The sequence below is a fragment of the Antedon bifida genome, chromosome 1 (assembly GCF_963402885.1).
Source record: "Antedon bifida chromosome 1, ecAntBifi1.1, whole genome shotgun sequence".
NCBI lineage: Eukaryota > Metazoa > Echinodermata > Crinoidea > Comatulida > Antedonidae > Antedon > Antedon bifida.
In genome coordinates, this window is record NC_136226.1 from 32,850,536 (window position 1) to 32,871,802 (window position 21,267).

The following is a 21,267-nucleotide window of genomic DNA, read 5'->3' on the forward strand; positions in this document are numbered from 1 at the left end:
TGACATTTTTCGAGAATAAAACTACCATATATGTCAGAAAAGATCATTTTGAAAGGAAAACAGAGTTACAAAAACACATAAAACCATTGTTTTATATCTTAATAATTTTAATGTCATAAGCAACATCTCGGTCCTGGTTTCCATTTAACTTCTTATAATAGCTCGTACAGAAATTTATTTTCATATTGGACGATTCATGCCTGTTCCTATCAACTGTTCTCTATCAGAACATTGTCATAAAAAACAGACTCGCCCGTAAAAAAAGCTATGTTCAGTAAAATTGGTAAACCAAAAGAGACCTCCTTGATATTAAATATCCATTAAAATATGGATAATCATCTACCATTATATATTTCATATACTGAATATTATTATTATATACATGTCTTAATACTAACAGGTAAGGTTAAAAGAAAATTGCAATATTCATTTACTGTACATATACTTCTGTTACAAGGTTAATATAGTGTAAAATAAAAAGAAATACTTTTATACATCATCACCCTTTGACAATGCTGCTTTAACAACATCTTGAAAGCATATCTTTTAACTTAATCTTTATAAATGAGCTAACATATTGGCCATTTTTTTTATCATCACATTTTTAAACACTGAGGTTAGATACGGTAGCTACCTTGTAAACAGTATTCTCAAATTGTCTTCTTATTCTAGTTTATAATGGTATTTATCACATCAAGATATTGGTAATAATCAACATGATCATCAACAAAATAAGTATAAGGTAATCTTGCCAGACATACACGCACTTCTACGAAGAAATTAAGTAAAGCAGTAAACCTTGGCAACTTTAGTATCACAATTTTGAAATTATAATTTACAGTACAACGTTGTACCAATATCTATTACAATGTTAGCATATAAAAGCAGTCTCAATATATTAAATAGAGAACAGCCATTGTAGCAAGATATATTATGATTATTAACGAATTATACATTTTTAAACACTTTAGCATAAACTACGATTCAGATTTAAATTATTTCTCATTAAAACTTCTTAAAAAATAAATGTTTTAACAAAATCAACATTCCTCTTTTTGTTTACGATTTCATTTAGTACCAGCCTTTTTCTTCACCAACTTTTTTTTAATCAAATAATTTGTGTTTAACCACAATTTGCAGCACCTTTTAAATAAAACTACAAGCTATTACAGTAAAAAATGTGTAAACAATCCTATATATAACAATGTCAACTGCATGGTTAGCTGATGAAGGGAGCAGCTCCATGGTTAGCTGATGAAGGGAGCAGCTCCATGGTTAGCTGATGAAGGGAGCAGCTCCATGGTTAGCTGATGAAGGGAGCAGCTCTGTGGTTAGCTGATGAAGGGAGCAGCTCCATGATTAGCTGATGAAGGGAGCAGCTCCATGATTAGCTGATGAAGGGAGCAGCTCCGTGGTTAGCTGATGAAGGGAGCAGCTCCGTGGTTAGCTGATGAAGGGAGCAGCTCCGTGGTTAGCTGATGAAGGGAGCAGCTCCATGGTTAGCTAAACCAAATGTATACAAACCATATAAGGAAACAAAAAATTGGAAATCTTCTTTCCTGTAATTTTCCTATAATTTACACTAAATTATACAGCTTCTTGCTACTCCTATACATTTTTAACTTAAGCCACTAAATAATTATAGTTTCAAATTTGGCATATTTAATTTACTGTATCTATATAATGTAAACATATACAGTATAAACATTATTTTTAGTTTATAAAAAGTAATAAAAAAAATCATTAATACATCGACATGAAAGAAATCTTTAGCGTTTATAAAATACATAAAATAGCTTCTTATATATAACAGTTAACACAGCCAGCATAATCTTAACAACAATTGAGTAAACAAACTTATTGGCTTAAACTTAAGTTATCTTCTAACTATTCACCAGTTCTTGAGGAATGGTAGTGGCGATTGTGCTTTCATCGTCTGAATTCTTCAGTGAGAGATCTTTAAAACATGACTGAGCTTCAACAACCCAATGTGCCACTCTACTATCAGAAGACGACGTATCTTCAACTTCAACTTGAGTATTCTGTGACTCCTCTTCCGATTCATCTTCATTGACATCTTGATCATCCCGATCTTCGATCTCTTCAAGTTCGTAAAGGGCATTTCTGTCATCTTCATCGTCCTCATCACCATCCACTTCAGTCACATCATCTTTCTCACCAGCTGTTGGTTCTAATGTCTCTGACGAAGCTTTAGATGTTGCTGTTTTTGTGTCGTCATTATTCTGAGTGGCATCAACAGTAACACGCATATCCCAAGTATTAGTTTTACTGGAATACACAAAGTTGTCATGGTTTGCTAGAACGTTGCCTCTGCTGTCGGTCTCTGGTTCTGGGTGAGGGAAGTCTTCTGATATTGGTTCTGAGATGACACTACTGAATGAGATGCCACTGCATCCGGACAGGTTCCTGTTGTGACCCATGTAATGGCGTCGTTTGGTGGAGCGTGCCACGTTAGCAGCTTCTAAGTCTTGCTGGTATTTCTTAATCATTTCATCATACTCTGTTCTAGCTTTTGATGACAATTGTAGAAGTTGCTGAAAGGTTTCCTAGGTAAAATAAATTACAGAGTGTAAAGCTCTGTCTACACTATAACATCACACAGAAAGTGTGCCCAAATATGGTAGTGATATGACATCAGCATGTATATATATGGGCACATCATATTTGATAGTGTAGACAGAGCTTTAGGGTTAGTTTTAAACATGTCAAGTATATAGTGTTTTAGTTGCTGTTTAAAAAATAGGAGAATTGTGCAGCCTGAAATGCTTAGATACTTATTTAGTAGATTCTCTCATCCGAGTCCAACCAGGAAACTGCAATTAAGATTCGGATCTATAAGCATTGGATTGGAAGTATGTATTGCCCAGAAATAATCCCATTTGGTTTAAAGTAACTGTGATTCATCTGTTTTAATTAATTGAATACTGGTTTAAACCATAACATTGTATAATTACCTCAGCACCATCATAGTTGAAGAGGCCAACAACACTGACTGGGACCAGTTTATTGACAGCACTGCCTAAGGCTTTGCGCCCTAAAGCAAACACCAGTGGAACACTCTGTTCTTGAGCTAACGTAGAAATGTTCTCTAGAGCATCATCCAGGCCACCTAAAACAAAGTCAACATTCAGTTATTTTTCATCCAATCCTGACCGTGAGATCGTGGTTCGAATCCAACTCTCACAGCATTGCTTGTATCCTTAGGCAAGACATTACATTTGCCTCTCTCGACCCAGATGTATAAAATGGGTACCTGGTTAGATAGACACAACTTTGTGCTGATTACTAGCTGCATTATGGGAATATGTTTCCATACTTTGAGCATGATTACTCATGAAAAAGGTTCTATAGAAATGTGGTATTATTATTACAATCCTCAATAAGTAACCTAGCAATGTATAATGATAATGATTTTTACCTTTAGCTTGTATCTTCTCCAAGTTTGGTGACACTATAATACATTTTATCTTCTTTAACTTTAAATGTTTTGTAACTTCTCGGAGGCCCATAACAATTCTTCGTTTAGACTTTGCCTTAAATTTAAACAAAGTTATAATTTACACATTTTAATCCTTAATAATACATTTTGTAACTGTTCACTATTAAGGTTTTTTTTTAATGGTAAGACAAGGTTTATATTAAACAATAAATAAATAACATTTTCTATAAATCAATTGATTGTACTACCTTCGTTGGGTCTTTGTGATACTGCCTATCTTGAAATTTAATAAGAGCTTGTAATAATGTGGTACAGCACGCATCAATATCTTTATCTAAAACTTGATTGCAGTACCTAACAAAACCAAAGAAAACATTAATGAGTAAGGTCATTCATTTACTTTATCCATCTGTTCTTTTAATTTGATTTAAATCAAAGCAAAAGCTCTGTCTACACACTCAAACTAGTTTGACAAAAAAAGTGTGATGTGCCCAAATATGGTAGTGATGTGACATCATAAAGTTTGATAGTGTAGACAGAGCTTTATGAAAATAAAAGACAAAGAAAGTACTTACTCCCTGAAACGTCGACTATGTATCTTACTGGCTACATTGGAAGGTGAATTGATATTCATGCTGGTGGCAGGACTTGAAAGACCAGAGCTAAGGGGAGATCCAGGAGACATTGGACTTAAGCTCATTGGTGACATCTGACTTACTGGTGATAGGTCACTCTGAGAACATGTCAGGCCGGATATGATTGACCCTCGTTCACTTACAGCTGTGGGATAACAATACGATGTTTACTGTATACAACAATGTTGTTTATATTTATGGTGAAAATAATAAAAACCTGTTCATTAATAAAAACAAAATATAAACGACATATAAAGTAAGTAATGTGCAATATTTAAATAGAACCTTACCTTCTTGTGACAGACCCAGGCTAGTATCAGCTGTGTTCATGTTTTCAATATCTCCAGAGGGTTCATTAGCAAGGCCACTAAAAAACAATATTCACTATAAATTAATTTTTTGAATTTCAATTACTTATACTTATACTGTATATACAGTACACACATTTTGGACTACATAAAAAAAATGTGAATTACGTGATTAAATAAAGGTAAATAAACATACTCATCAGAAAGACAATTTTCATTTAAAGCTCGCTGTCTCTTCTTCTCCTCTCTTTCTTTCAGTATCACCTTCTTTAATGCGCTTGGCTTTTTCTTAACAGGATTTTCTCGTTCCTTACCACGCTTTTTAGGTGCTGTTGTGTCTAAAGGGTTTACAGTCTACAAGTAGAAAAACATTACACTTAATTAAACCTTACAGCTAAGGGAGCAGAGCTCAATGAACTAGGCTCCATCCATGTGCTTGCTGCCTCTTAAAAGACATGGGCTATCTTCTAACAACAAAGAGTTAAAAAGCAAAAAAAAAAATATTAAAAAAAATACATACCTTGAATTCTTCGGATTTTGGGCGAGAATTAACAGAGCTCTTTGTTGCTGCTAATGCTTCTTGGTTGTTACGAACATCTTGTTGCTGTTTCTGGAAATAAAAATAATAATTCAATTGTCTTGGGTGAAGGAATACATATATCATGCCAACAAGATTAGATAAAGTCTGAAAATAGGTCCAAGCATCCAACACCAACATCTTCTATTTTAAGAACACAGTGCTAAAGAAGCACCATTACATGTCAAGAAAGCTGTTCAATTAAGTAAAATTACCTCTAATGCTGCTAGCATGTCTCCCAGGTCAAACTCTATCGGCATTTTAGTGCGTTTGTTGGGCTTCTTTAAATTCTCTTGCAACTGTTTCTGCTCTTGAGTAATTTCTGAATATTCCTATAGTTAAAATAACAATCAAAAAATGTTAGTGACAGAATGGCTAAGAGAGGACCAGAGTATAGCACCCAATACAATTTGCATGCAATAATTCTTAAAATATTGTTTACAAAGAACAGATGTTTTTTGTTTAAGCTCTGTCTACACTATCAAACTAGACAAAAAAAGTGTGATGTGCCCAAATATGGTAGTGATATACCCAAATATGGTAGTGATATGACATCATCATGTCCATATATGGGCACATCACATTTTTTTGTCACATAAAGTTTGATAGTGTAGACAGAGGGTAATACTTACTCTAGCCGCTGCTTTTGCTGCTTGTATTGCCTTTTTGCGGCGTTTTCTGGCATTCTTTCCGTCTTTAATTCCACTTGCTACCACATCTGGAGACATCAATGTTTCAGGTTGGATTATTTCACCTGGCTGTATTAACTCATCTTCATTTCGGGACTCATTTTCTATCTGGAAATAGAACGAACACTAATGAACAAAAAAGTATGTTAATTCTGCCACATCAGCAGTGAACCCCTTTTATAGGTAACTATGAGAACAGGTTCAGTATCTAAATCTCTGTCTACACAATCAAATTTTATGTAATGTGATGTGCCCATACCGTATATGGACATGATGATGTCATATCACTACCATATTTAAGCATATCCCTACCATATTTGGGCACATCACAGCTTTTTTGTCAAACTAGTTTGCTTTATAAGCCTTTAATATATTTTATGTCATTTGAATATTTAATATTTTATGTGTTGTACTGTATGTATGTTTTATCGAGGGCCCTGAATGATCAGTTCTATTTGGAACTGGATAGGCTACCCTCAGTAAAGATGGTAATAAATAAATAAAATAAATACAGTATAGTCTTCAGTTAGCCGTATCATTTGCGTGGTTGGAAAACGTAATTATATTTCTGATCATATGGATTATTTATGTTATTTAAATGTTAATCAAGATTAAGAAAAAACTTTTTAAATCAAGTTGATACTTACTGCATCGTGGTGCTGATGGTTGAAAGTTTTCTTGACAACAGCACTGTATGAATGCAATGTAACCTGGTTGTCAGCTGTATCACGTTTACCACCAGGCAAACCTGGGTATTCACTTGTATCATGTAGCTGTGGTGGCTTCACAGTATGGTAGCCTACATGCTCACTATCACCTGACTTTAAATATGATCCTTTGTCTTTTGCAGATGAATATTCTACTTTTTTGTTTTGCGTTCTATGTGTGTTAGCGCTATTAGATCGTGCTTGGTTACCTTGTGAGCGGGAATGACTTGGTGGCCTATGAGCCTGAGTTATTTGGTTGATGACCACTGGGTTTTGCTGCTGGGGTTTATGTCCAAGAGCATTAGCATAGCTCATACCATGTGCAACTGGTATGTTATAATGATTTGGATTATTATGAAATGCTGGTGAAGGTATCATCATACTAGCTTGTGCAGCAGTGTGTTGTTGTTGCTGATGTCGCGGATGTTGATATGGTTGATGCTGCTGTTGGTGGTGGTGCTGATATGGAGAATAAAATACTCGTTCTTGCGGTGGTGTAAAAACTGAAGGTTTCTCTACACTCATTCCGACTGAAGTAGATGTACTAGCATGCATATGCTTTGGGCTGTAGTAGCCACTGTCATTGTCCATATCAGATGATGTGCTTGCTTGTGTTACATCATTTCCAGTTTGTTGTCCCTGTGACTTCCTCATGCTTGATAGATGCACATTTTGTAGATGACTTGGTAGTTCTGCTAAAGTTTTATCTGCTATATCTGGACAGAAATCTGTATATAAAGATTCACACATTTTATAAATAAAACCAGGTAGGTTAAGTAAGTAAATTTATTGTCAATTGTTTCGGCTAACAACGAATGGAGAGACTATAAACTAAGAGGGGCAAAATCCAAGAGAGAGGCAGCTGCTAAAACTAAAAACGCATCTAGAATTTTGTTGTATAAACAAAAGAAAAAAAACTACCTGTCTGGTGTGAGGCATCTACCATCATTAAAGTCTTTGCTAGTTTTTTTGTCTCAGGAATCTGTCTACTTTTTACATGGATATTTTTCTTATAATCTGGCATATTTTTCATATTACCATGCCAAGTCTATAAATAAAAATAGGTGACATTGAAGTTTATTGTTTTAAATGATTTCAAATCTCAAATTTTGTTTAAACTCCAAAATATTATTGTATAAAAAAAAGATTTAGAATATCTTTTTTTTTTTTTTTCCTTTTTTACTACAAAAGAATTTTGTATAAAAATAAGATAAGCTAAATGCATTGTACAAATAAAAACAAATTGGCTAAATCTAAACAAAAACTTAGTTTCAGCTTACCTTTTGGCGTTGACGTTGTACAGGTGGTTGCTGGTACGTATTCGGATTATAATGGTAATTATTCATAGGATAGTGACCCATCTTGGAGCCATAGCTCATATTATAACCAGTATGATAATTTGGCATAGAGGCAGCATTTGATGGTGGGCCATGGTTTACAAAAGCATTATAAGAATTTGGTGCATTATATTGAGGAGGCATATCCCTGGCATCCCTTTTGCTGGCATATGTCTGGTCGTGGTACTGGCTTGTGAAGTTGTGGGGTTGTTGAGGTGGGTATTGTTGGGGATGTGTATTGGCATACACTGGTGGTGGATGCTGCTGTTGGTAGACATTGGAGTTGTTTATTTGCTGTGGATATGCTGGATGGTATGATTGTGGAGCATGACCTTGAGGTGGGTGACCTTGAGGCTGGTGACCTTGCCATCGTGGGTCATTGGATGATCCATTGGATGCGCTGAAAGAAACCAAAATTAAATAAATTTAATTCAGATTCTCTTTTTACATTTGAATGAAAAATAATTTACTGTTTAATCTTTTAATTTATTCTGAAGACACAGCAAAAATATGGTAACTGTATTGATGTCTTTTACCAGTATTCATTCAGTCCACACAAGTTGGAAATGTATGTCAGTTTGTATCATAGTTTTTACAACCCCACCACACCCCTCCCTCCCAGGTAGATTGGGGGGGGGGGGTGTTTCTTTGTTAAGCTTGAAGAGGTACTGTCACAAAACCAATTAAAAACAAACCTTTCAGCAACAAATGGAAAACAGCTTGTCATGTATCTTGGTAATTCAGTTAGTGTAGGCTGTGACATATTGTGGTTTTGTGGAGTTCCTGTGTATTGCTGTTTGCTGTAATAGTCCTGCTGTCCATGATATGACATCCCAGGTTTACTGTTAGTTCCTGGCACAAATGGTTCAACTTCAGCAGACAAAGCTGTGTCCTATTAAAATAGACAATTTTGAGTCCTGTCAAATTTTTGCTTCATAATTTAATTTATTCAAAATATAATGTAATGTATGACATTCATATTAATTGTGTGAATATGTAAACAAATATACAGTACTTATAACTACATAAACAGAGAACTGTGAAGAAGCCATGTATAACGTGATTGTACTTTATAAATGAACATGATAAGCCACACAAATATACTGAGTCATATACTACTGCTACACTACACTAGAAGATTAAAAACAACTTTTGGTTGGACCAAATTCTTTTAAATTTTAAATATTCAATTTGATTACTAATATATTCAAAGTTTCGTAGTATTTTACATAATGTTTGTAACTAGTTCCATGTTATAATGCGTTTTAAATAAACAAGTATTTTTCAATCGGGAATCCTTTGAGAACTAGCCTCTAGGCCTAAGGTGTGGGCTTCATATCACGCGTCTGGGAAAGCAACCCGCCGCCTCGCGATGTTCTTTTTTGGACCTCTACTGCTAGGCCTAAAATTACCCGAAATGTGTTAATGAATTACTCAGAAATACAGTCTTATATCGGACTATTTATCATGATATTCTTACCTGCATAGATTTTCGGTCCATGTTTGCTTCTTAGACATTCTTATTAATAACTTAAATACGTAACAAAAATCATTTTACATCGTAAACACGCCTCTGATCGGTGAACGATGTGCAAATGATGATAAACACAATTCGCGTTGCGATTTATTTCTCGTGTTATATTAGAGATTACGTCATGATACCAAAATACACTTGTGAGTGCATGATGTGCTGAGTACATATAAATGTTTTGTATATCGGGCGTATGCTTTTTCCGGGTCCTTTTCTTTGAATATGAAGATATAAATAAAACAATAATAATATTATAATCATTGATGAAAACCAATTCGGTAAAAAGGCTAAGAAAATATATAAACCAACTAAATAAAAACAAACTACCAACAGACTTGAAAACAAAAATGTTAAGCTGCTCATCAGTTTTAATTTTTCAGGATAGAGACCAGACAACAAAAATCACTCAACTGCTGAACTAACCTCATATCCGATCTTTCGCATTGAAATTGAGGGGGTGGGGGACAAAATGTATTTCTCCTTCCATCTGATTTTTTCGGCAGTGCATGTCATATGTGTGATCTATGATCTAACAATCAATTATAATTGTTAATATATTCAGTCTGAAAACGACAAATACTTCAAACACTGTATCCAACTCATGTTATGTTCTATTATTTATTGTTTTTTAAACAATGTTCCTAGCTTGATATTTTCTTTATTGTTTTTTTTCTCAACAATGTCTCTAACTTGATAATAGTCATGTGTACCTTGTATGTAGGACACAGTATTGAATATTAGTTTTTCTCATCTGTATGTTCAACCATCCGACATGACATATTTTAAAAATACTCTATATTATAATTAATCATAATATTACATGGAACTGCACTTTCTATTATTAGATGCAATAGCATAACTTTTTCTTTCTACTAACAGTTAATAAAAAAAAAGGAAGTTACATACCTTTGTGGGAAAAAAAATAAAGAAAAACAATATCTATGAACTTTAAATTTTACATTAGTACATAAAGGTATTTAATATTTAAACATAATTAATCATTATCATAATAATAATATTACATGTCACTGCACTTTCTGCAATAGCTTAAATATATCCTTGTACTGACATTTAAAAATAAACAGGTTATAAACAAGTTATATACCTTTGTAGGAAAAAAATAAAGAAAAACAATATCTATGAACTTCAAATTTTACATTAGTGCATAAAGGTATTTAATATTTAAACAATGCAATGCTTAAAGCACACCATACAAATAAACATAAGAACATATTCTTAAAAGATTTGTGCAATGTATCTTTGCCAAATAAATTTATTTTACAATATAATTACATTGTTAAAACATAAATTATCCTGAAAAGTGTTCTATCTACTTTAAATAGCCAGTGAGACTATTCGCAGCGGTTGATGAAAGTTGACCAATTTTGTCAGGTGATGATGCCAGAGTATCAAAGGACCATTTCACTCCTAAAAACATAAACAACAGTTGAATTTGAAATGAAAGAATTTACGAATTAAGAGACGTTTACAATGTAACTTTAAAATAAAAGTTATATGATAAAAAGGATCGACACAATTCAGAACCATTCTCAAGAACAAATGAGTAAAATTAACAAAGTACAAAGCACCAAACTAAATATTTCCTGTCACCCTTTGGTGCTTTGTATTTTGTTAATTTTACTCATATGTTCTTGAGAATGGTGCCATGATGGTTCTGAATTGTTTCGATCTTTTTTATCATATAAATTTTATTTTAAAGAAAGAATTTACGGTGGCAAAATTAAGTCCATTCAATTGATGAGACATTTGTATGCTCTTTAATGGAATAAGGGGCGGATCCAGAGGGTGGAGAGGCAGGGCCACTATTTCAAAATCATGGGTCTGCTTAAACTTTACCTGAATTCCATTTGTCTAACACCAAATTGGATACATTGTTTTTATCTGGCACCTACAAAAAAATATAAAAAAAGAGCACATTACACCTTAATACCTTAAACATTTTGAAATATATTATCATTTTTAACCACATTTATACATCAATGATATTCAGTGTTAAAGTTGTACTTAATGTAGCTAGATTGTGTGTACCTGCTCAAAGTAATTGTCTTTTACAGTTATTGAACTGGTCAACCTTGTTAATGCTAGAGATGATTGATGAGACTGAGACCACACCCCTTCTACGGCTGTGACGTATATGGCTCCTACTCCTATGCCAAGTTTCACAACATTCCTATATGATGACAAACAATAATATATCAAAGTTAAGGCTACTCTAGAAAGATACTTTTTTTGGTTGTTTGTTTATGTTTGTCTTTGACTTTATTTAAAAAAAATTATATTAATATAATAAATTTAAGTAAAGTAGCTAGCCTATACTATAGTATAGGTATATTATTTGCATTTTAAATTAGTAGATTACATCAATACAATTTGATATAACACTTAGACCTTATTTTCTCTAGTTTTGATTTGGGCCGACTATTCCTTCTTTAATTAACTATGGTAGGCCGGCTGTGCACAGGATCGAGGAGCCGACCGGCCAAGCATTCCCTACTACTACTAGGCCTCGGTCGGCCTAGCTACAAAACTAGGATGCAATACAAGGTATAATTTATATTTGATCTCTAATACCTTGTTAAAATACAAGAAATATATAATTGTTTGTAACTAGCAACAAATACAGTATTTAATACAAGGCCCTATATGTTATCTTATAAAATCAAATCCTACTTTAACAAACCAGCGGCCATGTTTCGTTTTTGTAATATAGAGGGATTAGGTATGAAACGCCAAATACGCATAATATTTACTCATATCACATACATGATACTCGTCGGATGGTTCACTTTAAAACGAACATCGGCCTAGTGTAAAGATCACATTTCGGATGGTGCAGTAGGCCCTGTTATAGCCAAAGCATTTGCTAAACATAAACCCATGATAAAATGTATTGCTTTTGTCAGTAATTTATCATTTAAAATAGTTTGGTTTATGGTCATTAATCATAATTAAGTCAACTAATACAATTAAAGTTGTGTAATTCATTGTCTTTATTTCCTTTTTTATTAGAAATACAACAAATTGTCAACATAAGTGGAGATCCATCTACATCTTTATAGAACATTTATCCTATGTACAAAGTTGTTTTGAGATCATTCTATCAGAAACTCTGCAAAAGATTTTAAATAGAACTTTTTGATCAGTTTAACATTGTCTGGTATTTCACTGTATGATGATTAAATACAATTCCAGTAGTGAGTTTTTGACTTCTTAAAATGATCTTTTAAATGTTAACAGCTATCCTGCAAATGCTGCATGATTGATAACAGCTTTCCTGCAAATGCTGCATGATTGATAAGAGCTATCCTGCAAATGCTGCGATTGATTCATCTTTTTTCTATTTTACGAAGATGTTTCTTTTTCATTCTTTTAATTTTTGCTGTTTTCGTAATCTGAAGACAAAATAAATGATAAAGAATTAGGTAAAAAATACATCAATACAGTGTTTGCTGGCTGTATAGGTAAACGTTAAAATACATCAATACAGTGTTTGCTGGCTGTATAGGTAAACGTTAAAATACATCAATACAGTGTTTGCTGGCTGTATAGGTAAACGTTAAAATACATCAATACAGTGTTTGCTGGCTGTATAGGTAAACGTTACTTTTTTTAACTGATATACTGCAATTTGACAAGGAATGACAAAATACTTACAACTTGTACCACTTCATGTTTACGTTCATTTTCCAATTTACGTTTCAAATTCTCTTCCCGCCTTTGTTTTTTTAACTTAAAAATCAAAACATGGCTCATTTGAGTTACAGATGTATTTTGCTGTGTTATCTTATTGATATTTATAACAGGTCAATTAAATAAACACACGTAATTAGCAAACTATAGTAGTTACATATTATTGGTAATACACATCACATAGCATAGTAAGTTGAGGTTCTTTTCTATATTTCCTGTATAAAATCAAGCTTTTTCACTTTATCTTTTCAAGTCACAATTTGGTATATTTCATTTTAACCTGTTGATTTACAGGACTGGTGGTTTAGAGTTTAACTAAGATGAACAAAGCAAAGTATATGTGCAGAGGTGGATTCATAGAATACGACTAGGAATTTCTGTGATGTGTCACAGTTTTACACAATTAGCCCTGCAAAATAACAAAAATAACCTCACGACGAAATACGGCTCATTTGAGTTATAGAAATGTACTTTGCTGACATCTGGTATCTTATCGTATTGATTACCTCAATTGCATCTCTTTTAGCTTGTTTCAATTCTTGTTCATAGTTCTTTATAGATTGCTTTTCTGCTTTGTCTTTCATCTTCCTTCTCCATGAACTCCTTAAAGGCTTGTCATTTTTTAAACCAGAAAATCTGAAAGATGACATTTTTGTTCAGGTGACAACTAATTACATAGTTTTTCTTCAATTGTGCTTTAGAGGTATCGTTACACGTTTTTTTACAAAATAATTTAAAGACAACATATTTCAGGTATTAATGTTTTAAATATAATTATTAATATTTAATTATTTAGAAACTTTAACATAATAAAACATTCACCATCATTTATTATTACCTTTTTGTTTGCTCAGTCTTCCAAAGTCTACCCGACTTGGGTCTTCCTTTTGGTTCCTTCATCGATTGTTTTTTGTACAAACATATTTTATTATTAAATGTACCTTCTTCTTCCATTTTCTTTATTACAAATAAAAACAGATGTTTAACATTATATGATGATCGAATAAGAACTAGTAGATTTGATTAGTAGTTTCCTTCTATGTTGTGCATTCTAAGCACAGTGAAGTGAACACTTGAATCAGTTTACTAGTAAACTACTAACAGTAAATACAAAAACAGGGCGAAATGACCTTCCCATTCTCCAACAAGTGTCGTGAAGTGATTGAAATAAGAAGCGGTCCCTCTTATCGTAAGCCGCCTACTTACGGATCTGAGATGCCTCTAATTTAACAGTAATATTATGTACGTACGGTACGGTATTAAAACCTATTTGAAGCAATAATCGACTTACCTATTTGTAGGCCTAATATTTAATATAATTATAATATAATATTAAATAAATACTAAATACTGAACTAAAATAGCCAACACGTGTGGAGTACGTATATTCATTTGTTTCTTTTTACATAGCGCCACCAGCGTTTTGATTGATGAAAGTATGAAGCGCCATATGTGACTTATGGATGTAACCGGCGAGTGATGCAACATACGCGATGGATAATGATGTCCTGATGTGTGACGTACACATAAGGATAAAATCGACGAGTACAGGGATGCGAATTATATATTTACACACTATCACACTTTATAGTTTTCTAAATTAATACAGTATACAGTACTGTAGATCTTGTAGCACTCTTATTTTATTTAATTGTAGGCATTTGTCGACTTTGAATTGATGTTTCCGTGAGATGAACATCATGGTTGGAGTGTGTTGGATGATACATTTACACATCAAAACATCCACACTTCCAGACACAATTTATACAATCGGCGTTTTAGACTAATGGAATACAGGTTAAAGCTTTCACCCAATTGACAGTTTTAAGAATAATCATTAACAAAATGATTTTATGATTATTAATTAGTTCATACTTATTCATCTTCCCGTATATATATTTATTTTTTTCGTTTATAACAACGGTAACAATTAGCAAAAGAAAATGTCGCAATTATAACGCAATAAAGACAGACAACGTAACAGCTGTGGTCCATTTTGCGACCCATCATCTACATCAAACCTAGAAAGCCGCTCAATTACTTAGAAATGTTCAACAGTTTAAGCGCTTTCATCTCGATAATAGAGTTACAATTATGGAGTTATATTAATCATTAATATTCTAAGTGTTGATACTTAAGATAGATGTATTCTCATGAAATTATCGACACTTTCAGTTTTAGATTACGAGAGATAAACAAACACTATTTTGATCAGCAATCTGTTTAATTGCCCTAATACCAAACAAACATCGTCGGTGCGCATTATCAGCGATGTAGGGACAAAGTTTACATCGCTTAATGCGTGTTTAGAACCAGTTGAAGATACTACATCAATGCACCAGGTCGTGTTTCAGTTGACTATATTACTACACCAAGACACCACGTCGTGTTTTAAATGTTATACTTTAATATATGTGTAATTACAGTCTGAATGTGATAAATAGGACAGTTTGAAAAGTGAAGAGTAAATTCTAGGGAGGATTAAAAAACAAAAACAAAATACCGATGATGCGGTAATAATGAATTTATCAATAAACCCAACATTGGGTTTCTTTGGTAGCTGTATTGGTGACTTCAAAACCTACCATGAGAACGTTGTACAACACGTTGCTCTCATATGTATTCTTACACTTATGTCAGTCTGGTGTCTCATCACACTACTCTGCAATTTATTTGTTGTTTGTGCTGTTATACAAAGTGAGGATTTACACAATGTGGCCTACTACTTTCTCGTGAATCTAACCATTCCTGCTATGTTTATTTCTGTTGTTTCGCAGCCTTTTATCGCCTGGCTGATGTGGGTAAATTGGTGCACTCGTTCCGAAACAACTTGTTACTTGTTTTCGATATCCATCGATTTTGGATTCACAAGTTTTCTGTTCAGTACTCTTGCATACACTACTGCCAGACATCACGCTATATTTCGTCCATTTGTTTACCAAGCAAGGATGTCTTCTAAGCGCTTTCTTAGTTTGATTACAACATCTTGGATCTTAAGTGCCATTGCGACGTCACTACCTACGATAGACTGGACGCCATGTCAAAGATTCGAGCCTATTGGTGATCTATCTATACTTAAACCATACGACACACATTGTAACTGCTACCCGTCGTGGCTAGTTCGCAATAAACCACTTACACTAACCAGGCTCTATGTTTTAATATTACCAACGATAATCTTGATATTCGTGTTAGATTTCCATACGATCCACATTGCAAACGTTAAAGCCAAGAGGTTGGCCAATATGAGAGCTCGCTACACACAATGTTCAGAGACATCTAGTAATGATTCGATAGATTATGAAGATGGACGAAAGCGTACAATGTTGCTAATTTATCTCTGTGCCTCTTTTGTTGCTTGCTGGTTACCATTTTTCATCATGATTCATGTATTGATATTTTACTCAGGCCCTGGTGACGTACCTCCTTGGGTTGTTTCATTCTTTACAATGATGCCTTTAATGACAGCTAACATTGCACCGTTCCTTATTGCTTACAGAAATAAAACTGTAAAGCGCCTCTTTAATAAATATTACACAACTGTTGTACGATTCTTTAAGAAAGGCAATATTGTACATCCTATTTCAGTAGACACATAATATGAATATGCCTTTCGATATAAGCCTACCGTATAACCATCATTGTTTAGTTGCCTGCTTGATTATACAAAGAAAAAAATGCTTCTTTTATTTGTCGGACATTGGACACTGAATAATTGGAACAGACTCTTTCTTTTTCTCTATATTCACGAGAATCGATAAATATCAATACATTACCGCACATCCTTCAAACTATTTACATTAACTTCGAAAAGTCATAAAAATAATTTGAATACTTGTATAAAAACTATAATAAATGGTTAACATTAGTAACATGAATCGATATTCATTACTTGACATACCGTTAGATTTCGACTCATTAATTTTCTAAAATTCTTGTTGTATATTATTTAATCTTAACTACAATTAGATTACACTTAAAATATGATTTCAAAACAAACTTAAAATAAGTGGTGCTACTATTGCACAACTTTGGATAATACGATAAATAAGTAAGCAATGCTAAACTATTATTAAACTATAATCATTATCCACTTATCCATTTACTATTCTTATTTTCAAAACTATGTGGTCAACGTTGACTTTTAAAAGAAATAACAAAATTAATATAGGTCTACAAAATGCGAATTTCCATTTTTAAAAACCCGACAATTCCGCCTCCAGTTTTTGAAATCCAGATGGTAGCTCGAAAAGTATTCTAAATTCTAAAACAACTTTCGCTTTAAGCTTGGTTCCCACTATGACGCAACGCAAGGACGTAAACGCAACGCAAGCGAGTTGACCAATGGCAATCGACAGTTCGATGATCCATCGCGTTGTGATTGGACAACTCGCTTGCGTTGCGCTTACGTTCTTGCGTTGCGTCATAGTGGGAACCAAGCTGTACTCTGCACTAACATCCTCTCCCATGACGAGTTGGTGTTGATCATGATTTGCTCATATCTGGCGCTGATAATTTGTGCCACATGACAACCGGCTTCTGAGGATGCGCAAACATGTCTTTCCAATGCTCACGTCCACTCCCTGTGACGTCATGATTCAACACAACTTCTCCTATTGGTTTATTCTTTAATTTATTCCACTCCGTTACTGCAACTACCATAGTTAGCTCCTACAGAGATTAGGTGTAATTGTTTTAATTAATTGTATTTTTTTCACAAAAAGTAAATGAAGGCAAATGTGGTTTATGATATCGAAATCGATCATATTATGTATATACATAGTGTAAGCATATATTTATTGGTTATCCGCACTTGGCGGATAACCCCTTGTTATTTATTTATTGTAACTACTTTTAACACGATAACATACAAATGTGAGAAAAAATGAAAAATTGAAATATAAATGTACACATAACAGAGTATCATAATAAAAGTGGGAGAACCCACACAAGACAAACAAGATACATGAATGTTTAATGTTGTTTCTCCGTCTTCTACGTAATGAATTACATTATTAGAATGTATTATCATAACTTACGTTGATTTTGTCAAATGGTACATCGAATACGAGTGTTTTGTTAAAGAATGGGTTTAGCGTTTCCTTTATCACCCTCGTTTTCTTCTTAGCTAACGATTTTTGGAAAGCTATTAAAGTAACTTTGACGTATGGATCTGAAACAAACAAAATAGTAAGTTGACTGTCAGGCATTTGAAGTTATTTATTGATCATTATTGAGACGTATTTCCTAATGCGTTACCGTTCTATACGTTACCGTTTTATGCGTTTACCGTTCTATAATACGTTACCGTTCTATAATACGTTACCGTTCTATATAATACGTAACCGTTCTATATAATACGTAACCGTTCTATAATACGTAACCGTCCAATACGTTCTATACGTTACCTGATAATCCGCTCTTGTCCATTGCCTTCAAGTCTTTCGCTTCAACGATGTGCACCGATAGTTTTCTTTCCGGGATGACGTAACGAAGAGAGAAACACACCTCTCCATAACTCGGGGGTGCAAGTGTTTTCTTCTACAAGACAAACATTGTTGTTTATTTGTTCACGTACAGTAAGAATGACCATTCTACTGCCAACGCATAGTGAATATCTCTTTTTACGAACAATACGGTATTTAAACGTAACCAAATAACGTGTCATATCAGCTATCCCCAATAATAACACAAATTTTAAAATCAAATTATATATCTTCTGTTTGTTCAGAAAAGGAAATAGTATTGCTTATTATATTTTTCACTATTCTTTAATCCGAATGTCAATAATGTAAACCTACCTTCTTTGCCATCCTCACAATAACCAATTTATGAATCAATTTTTAACCAGATGTTTTTCCTGAAAAAACAGATTAATATTTATATAATACAAAAATTATCATAATTCATGACTGAATTATTTTTAATGAGGCTCGCGTGCCGTATTTTACCTGAATATCTCACTGGCAGAAGAATATGATATTCCGGAGGTTTAAGAATTTTAGCTCCATGCTCTGATGTTGTGGCTACGATTACTATATACATCACTGACAATAACACTGACGTCATACTTATTTTATACCGGTACTGTACCAGCAAGTAACATAACGTCAACACAATAGAGTATTAAAACCAGTCGCCATATTTCGTCACGTAACTGCAGTATTTACATGACAACAATTGGACTGTTCAGCACAGGGTGAAAATAAACACTGCTTTTGTCGTTGGATAGTGAAGCCATAAAATAAACAAGAAGCTACAAACTACCTACATAGGTATAGTCCCACGAAAATATTTTGTTCGGCACCGATGCTGTAGACTTATAGAACGTCTTTCGGAGGAAGCATAGGCCTACTATTAGTTTACTTTATTGCATAATGCTAGTCCTACTACTCTCTAAATTTACCTTTCCTCTATTCAGATCTTATCTCGTTTTTAAACAAGAAACAACGAGAAAAAAGTAGGCACTAAACCTATTTAATACAAAACACATATACACACTTGGATCTTAAGTGTATATTGTGGGGCCATTAATGAATATACTTAGATTCAGTTTATAATGTTAAATTATTACCGTGTACTTTTTTATCCTCGGTGTACTCATACAATGGCGTACTAATAATACTTTAATTAAATTAAAAATAAGAATGATATCCCAGTCTTATGTTCTTTAGAAAAGTGGAATGTGTCATTGACCATAATTATAATATAACAGAATGCACGTCGTAATCTGGCGTACTATAACTCAAGCACTGCTATTCTATTCAAAGTATTATTGTATTTCGTTTAATAACTTTGTATTGTATGGTAATTTGTGTTGAATAGTACTGAAGTCTACTTTATAATTTCACAATAGTCCTGGATCCGTCACTGAGATTTCTTTGATAAAAATTACAAAATTATCAAAGCACTGGTTTAACAATCCAATCACTGAGCAGATATATGCTTATAGTATTAATTCTGTGATAAAAGGTAGATTCAATAATCAATATTATTAATCGATAACAAATGACGAACCGATGCTACATAGAAGTGGTGTCAAATTCAATATATTTTAAAATGGTAGGATTAACTATGTACCGGACTATCCCACGATAAACTGAATTTAATATTATTCAATTTACTACCCCAGCCAGTGAATCCATCACATTGCTTCCGCGATGTTCTGCTCCGCTCTTTAAAATCAACAATGTTAAAATCTGAATTATTATGGCATAAAGAATATCACAATACAAATATTCTTTTTATTGACAATACAAATACTTGCAACACGAATAACAATTACCAACAGTAGGCCTAATAGAAGTATAATACGTCTGTTTACATTCAGATTTAAGGTTATAGGCTTCACAGTGCCGTGTAGGTATACAACGGTTCCCGAACCACCAGTTGGTAGAACTTTCTGTTGCGTCACATAATTATTTGGACTTATGTGACATGGGGCCTACTGTTAAAAGCGTACTAACCTTCCCGTCCTCACATTAACTTATACAAGCACATTTAAAGAACACTCTTACTTGTTTTTAGACGTGATCTACACTGAGTTGAATACGTCCAGGTTGAAACTCCATGTCTGTTTCGTTTGATTGTTGGAGGCATTCAACCGAGGGAGGAATGTTAACAAAAGAAGTGAACAATAGAAACTGTAGGGATATTTTGTTTAAAAACCAACAAATTAAAATAGCGCCATCCTTTTAAGCATTATTAGGCTAGTGTCCACGGTTAATGGAGGAATGATTTAGATTTAAATAATGATATTTTAATTGGAGTCATGATTTAATTAATAAAAATGTTAATTACATTTAAAGAACGTCGGGAAATGTAATGTTTTTTTTAAAAATCACTTTCGGCCAATATTGAACTGTATAGGCCTATATGGTGTTTGTCCACGAGTTGCCTTCGACAGAAAAAAAGTTAGAATCTAAAAAATAAATATGTTTTCATTAATTCACCATAAAGTGTCTTTCACACCTTTTCCGGCACGGATCCGGTCCGGCACCGGAAAATCCAATCGAACGTTAATGATTCGTTTTCACGCGTCTATGCGTCAATCGATATGAAAACGAAACATTAATGTTCGATTCGCCGGACCGGAACCGTGCCGGAACAGGTGTGAAAGACCCTTAATAATGCCGGACATGCAGGCATGTAGCTGCACACCTTTTACTCGAAGACGTTACTCGTCTGATAATACCAATCAATGTGTAGATCTGTGTGTGAACGGAGGCCTAATGTGGCGGAGAAGTTAACGTACGTACCACTCGAGGTGACGTACACCATATGACACTTACAGTACATTAAACGTGTTGGAT

General features: G+C 33.6%; 4 protein-coding genes across 5 annotated transcripts; all 4 read right to left on the minus strand.

Annotated features, from left to right (window-relative positions):
* Nucleotides 1-37: 37 nt before the first annotated feature.
* Nucleotides 38-9,304, minus strand: LOC144851126 (selenocysteine insertion sequence-binding protein 2-like). The gene is made up of 15 exons (XM_078708670.1): nt 9,194-9,304; nt 8,409-8,605; nt 7,657-8,113; nt 7,298-7,424; nt 6,317-7,104; nt 5,613-5,777; nt 5,196-5,312; nt 4,924-5,013; nt 4,600-4,757; nt 4,386-4,462; nt 4,036-4,240; nt 3,709-3,814; nt 3,440-3,554; nt 2,976-3,130; nt 38-2,567 (listed from the first exon to the last, which is right to left on the minus strand). Exons 1-15 carry the CDS (start codon nt 9,212-9,214, stop codon nt 1,884-1,886), a joined length of 3,462 nt encoding a protein of 1,153 aa, XP_078564796.1. The 5' UTR covers nt 9,215-9,304; the 3' UTR covers nt 38-1,883.
* A 539-nt stretch (nt 9,305-9,843) lies between these two features.
* On the minus strand, nt 9,844-11,967 carry LOC144851609 (uncharacterized). The gene is made up of 4 exons (XM_078709152.1): nt 11,936-11,967; nt 11,294-11,435; nt 11,102-11,153; nt 9,844-10,672 (listed from the first exon to the last, which is right to left on the minus strand). The coding sequence occupies exons 1-4, from the start codon at nt 11,953-11,955 to the stop codon at nt 10,575-10,577; spliced, it is 312 nt and encodes a 103-aa protein (XP_078565278.1). The 5' UTR covers nt 11,956-11,967; the 3' UTR covers nt 9,844-10,574.
* Nucleotides 11,968-12,231: 264 nt separating this feature from the next.
* On the minus strand, nt 12,232-14,370 carry LOC144858903 (coiled-coil domain-containing protein 86-like). The gene is made up of 5 exons (XM_078715048.1): nt 14,247-14,370; nt 13,794-13,912; nt 13,462-13,591; nt 12,920-12,994; nt 12,232-12,657 (listed from the first exon to the last, which is right to left on the minus strand). The coding sequence occupies exons 2-5, from the start codon at nt 13,907-13,909 to the stop codon at nt 12,592-12,594; spliced, it is 387 nt and encodes a 128-aa protein (XP_078571174.1). The 5' UTR covers nt 13,910-13,912; nt 14,247-14,370; the 3' UTR covers nt 12,232-12,591.
* A 923-nt stretch (nt 14,371-15,293) lies between these two features.
* Nucleotides 15,294-20,585, minus strand: LOC144858910 (synaptotagmin-5-like). Of its 2 annotated transcripts, none has more exons than XM_078715061.1 (5): nt 20,473-20,585; nt 18,757-18,815; nt 18,364-18,496; nt 17,995-18,128; nt 15,294-17,626 (listed from the first exon to the last, which is right to left on the minus strand). In XM_078715061.1, the coding sequence occupies exons 2-5, from the start codon at nt 18,766-18,768 to the stop codon at nt 17,441-17,443; spliced, it is 465 nt and encodes a 154-aa protein (XP_078571187.1). In that variant the 5' UTR covers nt 18,769-18,815; nt 20,473-20,585; the 3' UTR covers nt 15,294-17,440. The 2 variants fall into 2 exon arrangements, with proteins under 2 accessions (XP_078571187.1, XP_078571193.1); XM_078715067.1 differs by lacking the exon at nt 20,473-20,585 and adding an exon at nt 20,422-20,467.
* Nucleotides 20,586-21,267: the final 682 nt, after the last annotated feature.

What these genes read in the sequence shown, in the direction of transcription:
- LOC144851126 (XM_078708670.1), bottom strand. Translation starts at nt 9,214, where the DNA reads ATGGACCGAAAATCTATGCAG. An exon ending in ACATGCTAGCAGCATTAGAG is followed by an intron (nt 5,014 to 5,195) that starts GTAATTTTACTT and finishes TTTTATTTCCAG; the next exon opens with AAACAGCAACAAGATGTTCG. An exon ending in ATCACAAAGACCCAACGAAG is followed by an intron (nt 3,555 to 3,708) that starts GTAGTACAATCA and finishes TTTAAATTTAAG; the next exon opens with GCAAAGTCTAAACGAAGAAT.
- LOC144851609 (XM_078709152.1), bottom strand. Translation starts at nt 11,955, where the DNA reads ATGGCCGCTGGTTTGTTAAA. An exon ending in AAGACAATTACTTTGAGCAG is followed by an intron (nt 11,154 to 11,293) that starts GTACACACAATC and finishes ATTTTTTTGTAG; the next exon opens with GTGCCAGATAAAAACAATGT. An exon ending in GTTAGACAAATGGAATTCAG is followed by an intron (nt 10,673 to 11,101) that starts GTAAAGTTTAAG and finishes TTATGTTTTTAG; the next exon opens with GAGTGAAATGGTCCTTTGAT.
- LOC144858903 (XM_078715048.1), bottom strand. Translation starts at nt 13,909, where the DNA reads ATGGAAGAAGAAGGTACATTTAATAATAAAATATGTTTGTACAAAAAA. An exon ending in AAGACTGAGCAAACAAAAAG is followed by an intron (nt 13,592 to 13,793) that starts GTAATAATAAAT and finishes GTCATCTTTCAG; the next exon opens with ATTTTCTGGTTTAAAAAATG. An exon ending in AACATGAAGTGGTACAAGTT is followed by an intron (nt 12,658 to 12,919) that starts GTAAGTATTTTG and finishes TTTTGTCTTCAG; the next exon opens with ATTACGAAAACAGCAAAAAT.
- LOC144858910 (XM_078715061.1), bottom strand. An exon ending in GGACAAGAGCGGATTATCAG is followed by an intron (nt 18,129 to 18,363) that starts GTAACGTATAGA and finishes TGTTTGTTTCAG; the next exon opens with ATCCATACGTCAAAGTTACT. An exon ending in TACCATTTGACAAAATCAAC is followed by an intron (nt 17,627 to 17,994) that starts GTAAGTTATGAT and finishes TAATCTCTGTAG; the next exon opens with GAGCTAACTATGGTAGTTGC.